The sequence below is a fragment of the Varanus komodoensis genome, unplaced genomic scaffold, assembly GCF_004798865.1.
Source record: "Varanus komodoensis strain SLA01 unplaced genomic scaffold, ASM479886v1 scaffold18_3, whole genome shotgun sequence".
Taxonomy (NCBI): Eukaryota; Metazoa; Chordata; class Lepidosauria; order Squamata; family Varanidae; genus Varanus; species Varanus komodoensis.
Window position 1 is genome coordinate 10,083,339 of NW_025335549.1, and position 15,466 is coordinate 10,098,804.

Here is a 15,466-nt window from a genome sequence, read left to right on the forward strand (position 1 = left end):
AATCAGGCGTCCCTTTCGGAAGCAGGAGGCCAGCCCGAGACAGAGTCCGACCAATCAGGAGCCGCCCTCCGCTCCCCCTCCTCTCCCCGGCCCCTCCCCTCCCCTGCCCGGAGGGTTGAGCGGAAAGGCTTCGGCCCAAGCCGGCCTCGGCCCGGGCGGCGCTGAGCGGCAGGTGAGAGCGGGATGCGCGCCGCCGCGGGGGGGGGGGGGGGGACGGCCCGGCGCCCCGTTCCCGCTCCCGTTCCCATTCCCGTTCCCGCTGCTCTGGGGCCGTAACCGGCTGAGGGCGGAGCGCGGCCTCCCCGAGCCTCGGCCTGGCTCTCCCTCGCCGGGGGGGCGTGGCGTGCCGTCGCGTCGCGCCCTGCGCGCGCGCGTGTCAGTCACGCGTGGGGTGTGGTGCCCGAGCGGGCCTCGTCCTCCTGCTCACGGGCTCGCTTTCCCATCGCTGTGCGGCCAAGGGAGGGTTCTTGCAGCGCCAGCCAGCCAGCCAGCCTTCCCGGGGCTGTTGGGTGTGTTCTTGTGTGGCGGCGCTTCCCTTTCCTCGTGGCGCACGTGGGAGTGGAAGATACGCGTGTCGCACGAGTCCGATCGCGGGGTTTGTGCGCGGTTTGTATTCTTGGAGAGAGCTGCACGGTTCGTCGGGATCCTTGCGGAAAGAGGGCGCAAGGTCATGGAGAAACAATGAGCGGCCGGATTGGAAGGGAGCGTGGGGAGGGGGTGAACTCCGGCTTCCTCGACTCAGCCTTTCCTGCTCCCGTTCCTTTATTACTTTGCTTTTTCGCCGCTTGAGGTGGCTGGGCTTTGATTGAATGCGGGCATGGGTGGGGTGGGGTGAGAGACGGAGAGAGATCTGTCATCGGTTGTGTAATGTGTGCTTTTGCATTAATACGGATATTATTGTTTGCGGAAACGTAGGTGTAAAAGCAGGGAATAGGGAGAGATCGGCTGGAAAGGTCCATGTCTCGTAGTAATCAAACCAAAATAAACAAAGCGAGCGTTTTGGGCGGGTGCTTCTTCATTCCAAAGAAAGGCAGAGATTCTCACGTGTTTTTGTGACAGGATCTCAGTAGACCCGCCCCCCCTTCCCACACACATTACCTGCTTTCCCAGAAGCTATAAGATGGAGTGGGGTGGGGGGCGAATCGCAAATGTCACATCTATGCGAGGCCACGTTTTGCTTCTGCTTAACTCGTCTTCTGTATCCCCCTCACTATCTGATGCTCAGTCATTGCCATTCATTAGAATTTTCACTCCCGACTATAAGCACGTTTTAGAAGGAATGGAGGAAATCCGGCTTGTTCTTTTCTTCTGTCTGCTGATGCCAGCATGTAGACCAATTAGAATGTTTGTTTTAAATATTATTTTAAGTCTATGTCCAGAATCCCAGGGAAATGGTGGAACCCTCTTCATTTCCAGTACATGATGAGGAATCGCCACTTTTATTTACATATTCGTGTCAAATAGGTTAGAGTGATGTGGGCAGGTAAAACTTTGCACAGCAAAGGGGGAAAGGTGGACTAGGCTCTAAATGTTTGCTTGAAACAACTTGTTTGCTTCCAATTGAGAAGCGATAAGAACAAGGGAGAAATAAGGTGGGGCGGAAACACATGAGGAAGCCTTTCTTTTAAACTAGTGCTAGACTGCCTTTTGCAGAAATGTGGACATTTGTGGCAATAGATGATTCTGGAGTAAAACACCAGGGAGAGCATTCTTTTGAGCATTACGTGGCTCATGGATTGCCTGCCAGAGAGTTTTGTGGCCCTGTGATACAGGGTGTTAACTGACTGATGTGTGTGTGGCTAGGAAATCCACATGGCATGATATGGTCACTCTAAGAATGCAAGGCATGTAAATCGTTATTTTGTTTGGCTAAGGCTTTACTCTTTGCAATCCAACCCAATGTGTCATTTAGGAGCCTAGGAAGTTTCCTTATACTGGTTTCTCTAGGCCAGTGCCGCCAACATTGACTGGTAGCACTGGTAGCAGGTCTCTGGGATTTTAGGCAAGAGTTTTACCAGTCCTACCTGAAGATTCTGGGGTTTGAATGTGGGACCTGCTGCATGAAAAGCAGGGGGTTCTGTCACTGATCCCTTCCCTAAAGGAGAGTAAAACTGAAATGTGATGATTCTTAGGGCCTCTCTGGCATTCATTGGGTGGGGGAGAAGCACTGTAAAGAACTGTCAAGCCACAATGTATCTTGGGGTTCTTTAGCTAGACTCACTTGCTAGAAGGCAGAGGCAAATGACTGGAGATTGCTGGGATCAAGTAGATACTAGGAGTTACAGCACAAGCCAAATTGTTTGCTTCCAGTTGGGCAAGACAGACACTTCTATCACATGAGGGTGCTGAATAGCGAGTGACTAAAACTCAGAATAGGATGTGGGTGTGTTAGACAGGATATGTGCCCAGTAATTATTGCTGGGTCAGTTTTTCTATTCGAGGTGCCTTGTGAAGAGTTGTACTGACTGATTTTTCTGTCCCTTATCTCTCCAGGGGCTGAGGGTGGATCTCTGAGGATGGTGTGTGTGTCCCACTGTCTGGAGTTGAAACGGGCCATCGCTCAGCTGCTCTGCCTTCTGTGAAGGCGCAGCCATGTCTGTGATGATAGCAAGGAAGAAGGTGATACGGAAATGGGAGAAACTACCTGGAAGAAACACATTTTGTTGCGATGGGCGTATCATGATGGCCCGACAGAAGGGCATCTTCTACCTGACCCTCTTTCTCATTGTGGGAACATGTGCCCTCTTCTTTGCTTTTGAGTAAGTTCACAATGATTGAAACGTTGGCTTGTGTGGGTGTTTTAGGGACAGGTTGGTTGAGCTGCAGTCCACATTCTCATTGCTTAGAATCTCTCTTCTCCAGCAAAATCCATATGGTTAATAAGAATCTGTAGAGGTAAATGCTTGACTCGATCTGTAATCTTGTCACCTCTGCAGAACTTTGTGAAACTTGTTTCCAAGTTTCCTTTCTGGAATGACAGTACTTCAGAAATCTGATCTGTTCCCTGCTATTTTAAGGGGAAACTCAAGCTATATCGTTCTTGATCAGTTCTGGTAAATATTTGTGTTGCTATGCTTAGAATTCTTATTTTGGTCCTAATCAGTTTATAATCTAACATGTCTGAATCAAATTTGTAAATTTAATGCAATGCCATTGTTCCTTGGCCCTACTCATAGAGTGAAGGGTGATGTGTTCTGGAATTCTAGGGCCTGGTTCTTAGGCAGTATGGAGTACTGTGCAGCCAAAATTTTGATGATGTTTTGCCCAATATTTTGGTTCGCAGACAGGCTATGAGTTCAGGTTGTTAGTTGCATGTAGTTGTACTGTAAATTGGGCACAAATTGCTGCTGTACGAATGCTCTTTTTTTTCCATACTATGAGTGACGTTTGACAAAATGGTCTGATGGCGCTGGCTTGTGAACTAGCAAATGATACAACAAAGACATCGCTAGGGCTTGTTTTATGCCGGTTACACTGTCAGCATCATTTCTGAGAACTGTTGGCTGGCTCAAATGATTTCCTCATTCATTAGCAAATGGACTATATAGTAACGGAACTGCTTTATAGCTTGCTTGCTTACTTTGCCGAATATCTGGATTAAAAACCTTATAGCACAGCTAGTTATTTGTCCAGGACAAATGAGAACTCTTTCCAGAAAGTGGTTTTCCAAACACACTGCTGGAAGCTGTGTTGTGACATAGATTCCAGGTGAGTGCATGCTTGTAAAAAGGTGAGCTAAAACGTTTTTTTAAAATCTTGCTACAAGCCCTGTGATTTTATTTTAGTGGCATTGCTCAGAGCTGAAATTGGGATATTCCCCTTGGAACTGTGTGCTTTCTTGTTTCACTTTAAAATGCTTGTGCCTTGAACACAAGTAAGTGTATATTAAAATGATACAAAGAATACAGAGCTAGTGAGTTTGGGAACTTGATTTCTTAAGAAAATGTTTACCTTGACAAAATGTTTACAAATGCTAATAAAATGTTTACATTGAAGTTACATTAATGTAGTTGAGCACGAAGTCTATCTAATACATATTCAATAAATTATTTAAGTCTGGTATAAAGTAATCCTTGATAATTAGCAATGGCTAAAGATACCTCATGAGTTTGCTTTCCTTTCTGAATGGCTTCTCTAAAACCATTGCAAATATACTGTACTTGGAAATAAGACACACTACTTCATGAGGACTAGCTCATGGAGTAGGAAGAGGTTAATACAGAATCACAGTATAAGTTGTGATCTTCAGGCTTCTTAGTATGTTTGTCCATGGGGTAGTGTACACTTGATACTGGGTATCAGGAATCCTTCATCTATTGAACCCATCAGAGGCTCTGTATTCTAGAAATGTTTTGTCCTCTGTTGGCCTCTGCTTCCTCACGTTTGTAATGGGCCGCTTAGGACATTGTGTGAGTGGTATTCATGAGGATAAGAGAGTGATTGAGCCTGCTTCTATCTAGCAGTTAATGCACAAAATTGGATTGTGTTTTGGTATCCTCATTCCTGCCACTCGCTATACATTCAAACAGTAGCTGGCGAAATGGAAGGGCATGTTGGACTGAGTTATATTTCTGACCCTGATTTGTGCTTCCAGGCCCATCAACTTACAGTTACTCCTAAACATAATATTTATGTATAAACAGGCTCATGGAGATATCTTAATGAGGCATCTGCACAACTCAAGGCAGTATATATGACTCTTTCCTTTTCTCCTTCACTTGCTCCCAATCTTTGCTCCTTTCCATTTCTTTTATTCTCGCAGCAGCACTATTAGTACTTACAAAATTATCACAAAACAATAATGCATAGAACTTGTTTGCTTATCATATGATATGGCCATTTCTCATTGGGGTAACATTTGTCTCTGTTCCCAGATAAGTATTCTATGTAGGAACAATCTTATATGCTATTCTCTAGTTGAGAACACTGAACATTTGTCAAGTTGATATATTTAACAAGAATTAGTTTCAGGTAAAAAGTTTAGGAATAACCACAGGTCCTACCTGTCACCTTGCACGTAACTGCCTGATTGGTGATTCAAGAGACTAGAAATAGAAAATGGGGAAAACATTCCAGATGTCTTAAGCATACAAGACAGTTTGCGCGCTATGTTATTGGCAACTTATTATTTGAACTTCACAGGTTGTAGAATCTGAAACTTTAAAACCTTTCTTTTGTCACTTCTGTTTATCCTTGTGTGCTAAAGCTACTCCTGTTTTGTTACCTCAATATCTGTTTTTCCCTGCACCCACCTACCAGCACCAACTTATTCTTAGAGCTAAAAGCAGACACTGTTATTCTGGACACCTGCAGTGCTTCTAAATGGGGAAAGAGGAGTTTGAATCAAAGCTGCTTCTCTTATGTTTGGCTGAGGCCCTGCTGACTATAATCCTGGCACCACCTCTTTGCACAGATATAATAAAAGAGGTGAGACCAGGACATGGTGAAAGGATAAAATCAAGGACTATTGTGAATGTGCAGAGTTGTAACTACTCAGCGACTTCGTGTTGGTTTTGGTGCATATAGGTGGAGGAAGTCTTTCAAGTAACCTGATCCCAAACTAATTAGGGGCTTTTGCTTAAAGTGCTTTAAATTGGATCCATAATCAGGCTGGGACTTTCTACATGCAACACATTGCACTAGTCTAAACGAGAAACTAGTGTTTCGCTTCAGCAAGTCTTGCAAATTATTTGCAGTTTGGTCCTGACAGTCTTCCTTGGGACCAGATATATATCTAGTCTGTTGGACTGCGCTGTTCTGGTGGAAGAGAACAATGTTTTGCTTTCCTCATTGCCACAAAGTAAGCCTGATAGTGCATTCCCACTTACATTTGATCAGACTCATCATGCGTTCCAAGCTTTCCACTTGGCTTCATATGCATGCAGCATACCAAAAAGCTGTCAAGGCTCTGTTTGGTGGGAGAGCTTTTGTCAACCACAGGGGTTCCCTCCATTCCAGAGGGCAGCTGGGGTTTCAAGAGGAGTGCCAGCTAAACTAGGTGGAAAACTGCACTTTTCTTTGGCATGATTTCCTGGATTTGCTATCTGTTACTATGCTCACTTGACAACTTGACTTTGCCCTGGGCAAGGTACATCCATTACATATCATTCATTTCTGGCCACCTGTGCTTCTCGTTTGTTTGGGTGAGGTGGTTGGTTTTTCAAAAAGCTGATGCGGCGATTTAGGACATTGGATATGTGTTCTTTCTGAGCGGATACTTGCTGGAACAAAAGGGAGAGGTGGACATCTGGTTTTAGCCATAGTCTAGCCATGCTTATCTGGGCCAGGTAGCGCTGGCCAGCAGTAGAAACATGGCTACTTGCAGTCCGGCCGCTTCGTCTCTCATCATGCTGTTGTTATAACTCTCTCAACTATCTAAAACTGGACCTGGCAGCTCGAGTTGCTCAGTGCTTTGATTTCTAGGTTGAGAGCTGTAGCAAAGAACCGTAGAGTAGTCTGCATGTGCTTCTAGCACTAATTGCTTTAAAGAGCTGCTGGCCCTTGGAGGCAAAGGCAGGTGGGCAGCAGGGCGCACCCCTGGAGTACCCAGCACGGATCTGTTTTGCAGGATTTCTGAATGGGAAATAGAAATGTAGGTATACTTCTGCCTCTGAATCACCAGGCAGTGCTATATAAAAGCAAGGAGGAGAAAGCTGTGTGCTATGCCTATAATCGGCTCAAACTGCGTTCGGAAGTCTCCCTTTCCGTGATGGCACTGCTTTTGCCCGTGCTGATTTGCTGAATGGTGCTCAAAGTTTTAAGAAGATGCCCGGCACTTGCTCAGGTTTGTCATGCTAGGATCTCTTAAACAGTGTGAAGTGGATTTGATAGTCTGAGAAGACAGGAGGCATACCCAAGGAGGCCAATGGAGCAGAGAGAGGTGCATCAGATATCTGCATTTCTATCATGAGTCATTTCTATCATGAGTCTATCATGAGTCATGAGCCAGTTTGGTCAATTGGCTTCTAATGCTTTTCCCACCTGAGGACCAGGTATGCTTCGCTGGAGGGATGTATCATTCAGTTTGGGGTGGGGGGAGTCTTCAAATACGGGCCCTTTAACAAGTAGTGGCAGACAACAGACGTTTTACACTTGCCAGCAAGACCAGAGACCTCTATTTCTGCATAAGTCTCCAAATGTAGCAGTTGGGTTTTAAAATGTGTAGCGTGACTGAAAAATCCTGTTCAAAGCATCAAGCTATGGCTTTGCAGTTGTGCTGGGAAATGAATTTGTCAGTCGTCATATGTCCACGGACGCTTAAAGTGCCTTTTACATTTGAATATACTCTGCCAAAGTTTATCTTGCTGTCAAAACACAAGTTCTCTTGCTTAGGTAAAGATGTGACCACAAATATTGTAGGAATGCTTTCTTTCGAAAGGAGTGGTTGCCGATCCCATTGGTTAGTAATGTGAATGCTGCTCGAAGTGCATACAGTTGCCCTGAAAAGCACTTTACTATGGTCTGTAGGTACTCATGTTGGAACACCAGTGTCTTCCTATATGGGGGGTGGGCAGTTGTTGTTGAAACAGACGTGCATTCTTAGAAGCAGAGAGCATTGAACAAAATGATCATTCACACATTTTTCAGAACGCATTTTCGTTTCCAAACGTAGGAATTGGGAGTCTTGGCACAGAGCTGAATGCTCGTAATGCAGGTGGAGCCTGAGAAATTGTGTGCTAGAAATAACTGAGTGCATGAATGAGAATCTAAGGGAGAGAATAAGACATGGGAAAAGAAAGCATAACGATGCATGGAGCCCAGCCCCAATGTGCAGCCTTGGCGGCTTTCTGCTGGCTGCAGCAGGGAAGGCAGAGCAACTCTCAGTATTCTGCTTCTGAGGCTTTCAGAAGGGGGAGGGGCCACCTCAGCTGGCAGCGGCTGATGGGGTTGGGTGCTCCCTCGCCTCCCTTCTCTTGTGCCTCTACTCCGCCACAGCTGCCGCCGCTCTCACTTTCCTCCCATCCCTCTTTGGTGTGCAGTTTATTTACCGCCTCTCTATCTTGGCAAAATTCCCTCTCTCGGCCATTACCATAAAGGTAGAAAAATCGCAAGAGCATCTCTCTCCTTCCTGCCTGTTCTATTCTAAAAGGCCGGGGCTGTGGCCTGAAGGCACATGATGCAGCAGTCGCTGAAGCTGAGCCAGTCTGGGTCCAGTCACTGCCTGAATGGGAAATATGCTTTGCATACAGAAGGTTCCAGGCTTGGTCCCAGAAAGCCACTAACCATTAGTTGGCAACACTGACTTAGATGGTCCAGTAAACTGACTGTATCAGGCAGCCGCCCGCATTTGAAGGCTTTGTGCTTGTCTTCCGGAGTTCCAGCATGGAAGAAAAGCAGAATGTAATCAAGGTATCTAGAGCTCCAGTGTGCTACATTTATTTTGTATCATCCAGCTTTGTGTTCACTTGGTGTAAATATATTATCTTAGCACCTAGTATCTTTTGTTGATGTAATGGTTGGACTGCATGCAAATAAATAACTGGAAAACAAATTGGTAATTTAAAAAATGGCAGGTGGGTGCAGGAGGGTGGCATCGACAAAGTGCACCCGGTCTAATGGGTGGCTTTCACCCCACTCTGCCCCCACGCTTTTGTAATGCTAGAAGTGATAGCCCTACGGTTCTCGGATATGTTGTGATCCACAAGACTCGGTTGCAAGAGCAAAAGCGAGCCCTGCCAGTGTTGCCTGCACCCATGTTGTACATCGAGCTTGTATAAAACAAATGATTAGGTACCAAAATACTACGAAAATAAGTACCTTTCAAAGGCTGCTGTTTCATTACAGTGCTTCCTAGGGCAGATAAACACATTGCAAGTTATACTTTCAGTAATAGCCACATATGAAAACTTGAAAGCTTATGGAGAACACTTAAATATTTTGTATCCAGTGTTAAACCAAATAAAAGAATAAAATAGAAGTTACTCGGGTGTTTCCAAACTCTTGTCAACTAACACTGACTTTGGAAAATATAATATAAAAATCTTGTTTTTTAAAAAAAATGTTTTAAAATGCAAATGTCCCTAGCAAATACCACGTTTTGCACTTGCAGTGTGATTCTAGTAATCCGTGAAGGTTGGTTTGTGCAATTATATTTTTTGTGGACACGAACCTTTTCTGGATCTTTGACACTGAATGTTGAACAAACAGTTTTGTGAGGATTTACAAATGCCATTTAATGAAATGCTATAGAACCCCTTCAGAGTCGTATAATCTGTCACACAGTAGGTCTTCCGGACTTGTCTCTTGCTGTAGGTGTCGCTACCTGGCTGTCCATCTCTCTCCAGCCATTCCTGTCTTTGGAGTAGTCCTCTTCCTGTTCGCAATGGCTACACTCTTGCGGACAAGCTTCAGTGACCCAGGGGTCATTCCACGAGCCCTCCCTGATGAAGCAGCGTTCATTGAAATGGAGATCGGTAAGTGGGGCCAGCTGTTCGAAGCCTCAGAATCCCAGCTGACTGAGCCTGTGGATATGAAATACGTTCTCCATGGCTCCCACGTGGTAGGGCAGCTGTGTGCACGTGCATACAAGAGTGGCGACCGTTACCTGCCCAGAGGTAGGCATGTACTTGAAGCGCTTCCTGAACAACTGGCTTTTGTTTTCAGAAGCAACCAATGGAACTGTGCCACCAGGCCAGCGGCCACCCCCACGCATCAAGAACTTCCAGATCAATAACCAGATAGTGAAGCTGAAGTACTGCTATACGTGCAAGATTTTCCGTCCGCCCCGTGCCTCACATTGCAGCATCTGTGATAACTGTGTGGGTGAGTGATGGAGCTGGGCCCAGAGCCTTGCAGGGCTGGGTCTGTGGCTGGGAATGAAACTTAGCAAAGGCATTCTTCTGATGGCTGGTGGCAGCAGCAGGCTTTTGTACAGGACGCCAAAAAGCAGAAGTTCCCTGCTACAAATTGCTGAATTCTGGTAGTCATGAAAGGTACCAGAAGCTGGTGGATCCTGAATCTCCATCACTCTGAAAAGTGAAAATTTCGACAGGCATTTTCCTTGTGTCTGTACTCCTCTCTTCAACTTTATGGAGCTTTAAAAGGCTAGGAACTCTGTTTTGCTTTATGGTTCTTGGCTTCCAATTTTTGTACCTAGGTGGTACTCAGGCTGTCTAGGAGGAGTGTGAACGGGAACTTCCCCTTGGCAAGATGAAGATAGTTCTTCCAGAGAGTAGGGCTTTATTAGCGTTGTTCAGACTGATTCTGTTGGAGGAGGAACTCCCAAATATAATGTTGTTGTTGTTGTTAGTCGCGAAGTCGTGTCCGACCCATCGCGACCCCATGGACAACATTCCTCCAGGCCTTCCTGTCCTCCACTGTCCCCCAGAGTCCACTTTAGCTCACACCCACTGCCCCAGTTACTCCATCCAGCCACCTCATTCTCTGCCGTCCCCTTCTGCTTTTGCCATCAACTATAATATTCACATGTAATAATTTTACTAGTTACTGGTTATATAAAAAAGGAGCTTCCCCCATCCTTGGGATGTGATAACATGCTGTCACAACTGGGGCCTTTTCCCAAGGCCATGTGTGCATGGAAAGGAAAAACCGCTATTTGGCGACATTTCCCCCCTAGAATGACTATACGCATGTTTTCTTAGCTAACATAGTGCAAGGAATTACACTCCACACGTTGCACATTAGTGGAATTCTGGTACAGGCACCCTGGCCAGCCTCTGCGAATGGCACGGCCAGCACAGAGAGCAGCAGCTGACCTCCTTGTCTGGCTCTTGCAGAGCGGTTTGATCATCATTGCCCCTGGGTGGGGAACTGCGTGGGGAAGAGGAACTACCGTTACTTCTACCTCTTCATCCTTTCCTTGTCTCTTCTTACGATCTACATCTTCTCCTTCAACATCGTCTACGTCGTCCTGAGTGAGTCTGTATTGTGGGGTTGCGGGGAAAGGGCTCTGTTGCAAGATCTGGGATGAACATCTAGGAAGTGGGTGAGGGTGGTGGGTTCTGCATTTTGCTTAATACCTGTATCTGATATTTGCTCTCTTCTCACTCAGAATCCCTGAAGATTGGCTTTTTGAATACGCTGAAAGAAACCCCTGGGACATATCCTTTTTGCTTCCAATGCAGTTGCATTGGAATTAACCCTAACCCTAAATCTGCTGGGTGCAGGGATTGAATGGAAGAGATTATTCCCATCTTTCTCCATGCAGGGCCAACAGGGTGTGATGCCTATGATGCAGGGAGAAGCAAAGCATTCTGTACTGCCAGTCATGTTCCCTAACTCAGATTCTCACAGCCCTGGAGGTTTTGATCTGCTTCTTCACTCTATGGTCTGTGGTGGGTTTGACTGGTTTCCACACTTTCCTCGTAGCGCTGAATCAGACGACTAATGAAGATGTGAGTGCACGCTCTCTCTTTCTCTCTCTCACACACACACACACGGAGAACAGGAAGGGAGAGAGAGGTGGCTAGCTCCCAGATTTGGAATTCCCATGGAAGCCCTGACTTTTGCTGTTCCCTGAAGCAGGAGTAAAGCTTAAATAAAACCATGTCTGCTTTTCTTTGGATGGCTTTCGGTCCATTGGATTTACTTCCAAAAAATTCACTAGCTCTCTTTCCAATTCCATAGTGGGTTCGTTTCTAAAACATCTCCATTTTTCCCCTGGATTGATTTGGAATGGGGAGAAGATAGGTCTCTGGTTTCTTCTCTGTTGTTGCCATTAGCTTGTTCTCTTCTCCCATTTTTCAAGCATGACCTTTGAAGACTGAAACAGGAAGTAATTTTCTCAGATGCAACTTATTAGGCAAAATAAAGCTTAGCCTATATACTCAGCCAGACAAGAACATTTGTTGAACTGTATGAAGTAAAGAATTTTTGGCTGGTGTATCAGTCTGTGGGAGTGTAACTTCTCTGTATGAACGAGAGAAGGACTCCAGTAGTAGCAAAGTCAGCCTGGTGCCAAGAGAAGCCAATATACGATGGGTGCTTTTAATGCGCAGGGAGACGTTATGCATATCCGTGCAGACATTTGTTCAGGGTTCTGTTGGGGCCCCTTCTGTCCTTTCAGATCAAGGGTTCCTGGACTGGGAAAAACCGTGTGCAGAATCCATATAGTCATGGCAACATTGTGAAGAACTGCTGTGAGGTGCTGTGTGGACCTTTGCCTCCCAGGTAACGATCTGACCTGGACATTGTGCTGTGTATCACGGTGGGCTTAGAGTGGGATGGGTTGCTTGGGCGGAAAGCCCCTTTGTGTGCATCAGAGTGATGAGAAACCGCTGATGCTTTTCACCCACTTCTGAGATGGGGAAACGACTAGCTTCTCCAACGGGCATCTCCATTTAGTTTCTTGCCTGTCCGTATCTCAGCCTCTGCGCAGGTTGGGATCGCATGCCTTCACCACAGCCAGTTGCTATGCATATTCCTTGCCTTTTCTTCCCAGTGGGGCAGAAGAAAGCGTTTTTATCCCTGCTCCCTTCCTTGTAGTGTGCTGGACAGGCGAGGCATCTTGCAGCAGGAGAGTACTGCCCAGGAGAGCAATGTTGGTTCCGCGCGTGGAACACAAGAAGAACGGAGCACAGAAGATGCCAGTGGTGCCTCGGAGGGTGGCAGTGTCCTCCCAGAGGAAAGCTTGGTAAGTGTAGGATTCATTGGCTTGTTTAGCATATACTTGGCAAACACCTTCATAGGCTTAACACTAGCCCTGACTCCTCCTGGTGGCCAAGGGACAGGAGAAGCGATTGCAGGATTCTCAGGGTTCCTGAGAAGCTCTGAGAATGCTTCCTGCTTTGCCACTTCTTGCCTTCCAAATGCATTTCTGGAAGTCCTCGCCTTTTCTTTAAAGCAGGATTTTCGATGGCCCCTACTGTGACTCAGCCCTCTCCCTTTCCATCTCTCTCTCCAGCTCCCTGTGCCAACGTGCAAGGTGCCACAAGAAACAGCGCAGCCGCCTGCTGCAGAACCATCCGTTCCATCCCTGGATCACAGACAGACAACGCATTAGCCTCCGAAGTGGATATGAACACTACTTTTGTTTGGCTTACTCCTTGTGACACTGCAGAGAGGGCAAGGGGGGGACCGTGGACTGGACCGTGGCCGTGTCGTGCTCCTTTGGCGGTTTGCTCAGCAGTGCTTGTCACCAGTGTCTGCAGACTGAAGGATGCCAGCACTCCCTTCTCATGGATGCTGAGCCCCACCCCCCTTGTGCTGCTAAGGGACTCTTCCTCTCACGAGGCCATTGCTGCTGGCAGAGCAGGTCATTTTTCCCTGCCTTTCATCTCTAGTACTAAGTGAGTGCCTCTCTGGCCCCAGCCCTGATATGCGAACGTGTGGAGCCAACTGGGAAGAAGATGGAGCCGGGCGCAGTGCTCTGTACCATCGTACCTGTGATTGCAGTATTGTGTCTTCGGCTGAATTCAGCTGCCAGTGGAGCCAAGTTGCTAATGGAAGCTCGGGGCATAAGTAGCACCCTTCCTAAAAGTTCCTTTACAGATGGTGCCATATGGTAGCATGGAGGCCCGAGGGTCCTGCATAATAAAGTAGCCAGCCATGAGAGCCCCAGGTGCTTAAGTGCCCCAGGCCCCATCCATCTAGGTACTGGAACTCTGTGGCACAGTCTCTCTCCTTCCTCTTTCTCCCCTCCCTCCCAGATAAGTAAGTCTTGTTGACCTTCCCTTAATCCTCCTTTCAGCCACTTTTTCCAGCATCGGTGCCTGGATTGGCTGTGGAAAAGACTCGCCTGCCCTTCTGGCCAGCAGGTCACTCAGGTCTGCAGTGGGGTAGCCTACAAGAGGGGCAAAGTGACAGGGTAGCATAGAAGGCAACGGCGTGTAGTTGGGCAGGCGGTAGGGAGGCGGGTGCCTCTTCTGACTTCTGTGCTGCCCGTACCCGTCCTGGTGCCCTGACCTCAGTTGTCTCAGTGCTGAGTGGTGCTCCTGGTATTAATGGTTACCTCTGCTCAGACCTCCTTGTGTCTCCCAGCCTGCTCCCTGTATGTACGTGATGGTAAACTGCCAAAAACAGGGCCGACAAGGTAGCCCTATCTGCCCCGACAAGCCAGCGGAGTGGCTAGCTAGCTTTCAAGTCAGCTCTTCAGAGTGGAGATAAACTGCACTTTGGCAGAAGCCTGACCCATTTGACTCCAGGGTGAGTGGGCCTGCTAAACTGCCGTTGGGGAGTACATTTCTTCAAAATGCTCTCCTGTTTAAAGAAGTAAAAACACCCCTCTCCTCCCTGCACATTGAAAACTAAATGTGGGGGGAGGGGGGAGATGTGAGAAACTAGAATTCGTTTGTTGAAATGCTTTGTGCAGGGAACGCTTTTTTTCATTTCATTTACAAAAAGTACTCGTTCCTGCATCAGAGTTGCTCATGTGTTGTTCCCTGTCACTGAGTCAGATATATACTATATGTCATGGCCAGCCTCTCCTTTGTGGAAGCAGCAGAAAATCTGTCTGCCCTGGCCAAGACCCAACCTGCTCAGGGGCCAAGACCATTAGTGTAAGAAGGAAAGGTGCAAGGAGGAGCAGGTCTTTTGCTTTGCATCATGGCCTGAACTGGATCTGCTGCATCCCTCTGTCTTTACTTGGTTTTGAGACACTTGCCTATCCAGCTCTCTCTACCCTTTGGGCATGCTCCCACTTTATTTCCAGGTAGCAAAACAACCCTGGCTCAGTTTGTGCTCTCTCTCACTCTGCAGAGGAAAAATCAGCATGCCTGGCATGTCCCTTATGATTTACCTGGAGATGGTTGTTCCTCCTTCTATCATGGTGGTGTGGTCTCTGTGTCGCTTTCTTCCCCCACTGCCTGTAGTGGGAAGCAGGAACAGGTAGATGCACCTCCGGCAGAGTTAGCTTGACCCATTGTCAACATTGCCCTTCTTCCTGCTACAAGGTAGAGGCTACCACACTCTCCCCTATTACTGACCAAATCTTAACAGTGTTTCAGCTGTCTTGTTTGGGGTGTATTTTCTGATGTACTGTGTCAAATTGCTCCAGGGAGCAGGATGGTCCTGGCTGCCTTGAGGCTTCGGTGTGCTCCTCTGATCTCAATGAAGGCATTGGAATTCGTTAGATATGTGGTTTTGTTTGTGTGTGTGGCTTTGGCGTCAGCATTCCTCTTCTGCCTACCTCCAGTTCTGGTACGGGGCTTGTATCACAGGTATCTCAGGCTCTCCTGCCTCCATTGATGGGTCAGGATTTCACTGCCTCTTTGTAATGTAACAAAAGCCAACCTGCCTGCACTGCCCTCTGGGTACAAACAGAGAAGCCATGCCACGGTCGCTGCTGCGCCTGATGGTGGAGTGAGAGACAAGGTGAAGCATCGTCTTTGGCTGCCAGGCCGTTCTAGGCGCATCCCTGTATGATTCCACATGATCTCCAGTCCTGGCTTTTGAGAAGGCTCTGGAGTGGGCAACTTGATGCTCTTCAGATGCTTGGAGTACAACTCCCATCAGCCCCAGCCAGATAGCCAGTGGACATGGGAGTTGTAGACTGAAGCATCTGGAGGGC

At 47.2% G+C, this 15,466-nt stretch overlaps 1 protein-coding gene across 6 annotated transcripts; it reads left to right on the forward strand.

Annotated features, from left to right (window-relative positions):
- The first annotated feature begins 90 nt into the window (after positions 1-90).
- Positions 91-15,028, forward strand: ZDHHC9 (zinc finger DHHC-type palmitoyltransferase 9). 6 transcript variants are annotated; one of them, XM_044427555.1, is made up of 10 exons: positions 91-172; positions 2,494-2,759; positions 9,253-9,413; positions 9,604-9,762; positions 10,737-10,874; positions 11,012-11,060; positions 11,252-11,354; positions 12,026-12,129; positions 12,445-12,592; positions 12,863-15,028. In XM_044427555.1, the coding sequence occupies exons 2-10, from the start codon at positions 2,593-2,595 to the stop codon at positions 12,959-12,961; spliced, it is 1,128 nt and encodes a 375-aa protein (XP_044283490.1). In that variant the 5' UTR covers positions 91-172; positions 2,494-2,592; the 3' UTR covers positions 12,962-15,028. The 6 variants fall into 6 exon arrangements, with proteins under 6 accessions (XP_044283490.1, XP_044283492.1, XP_044283488.1 ...); XM_044427557.1 differs by lacking the exon at positions 91-172 and adding an exon at positions 401-509; XM_044427553.1 differs by lacking the exon at positions 91-172 and adding an exon at positions 404-667.
- The last annotated feature ends 438 nt before the right edge of the window (positions 15,029-15,466 follow it).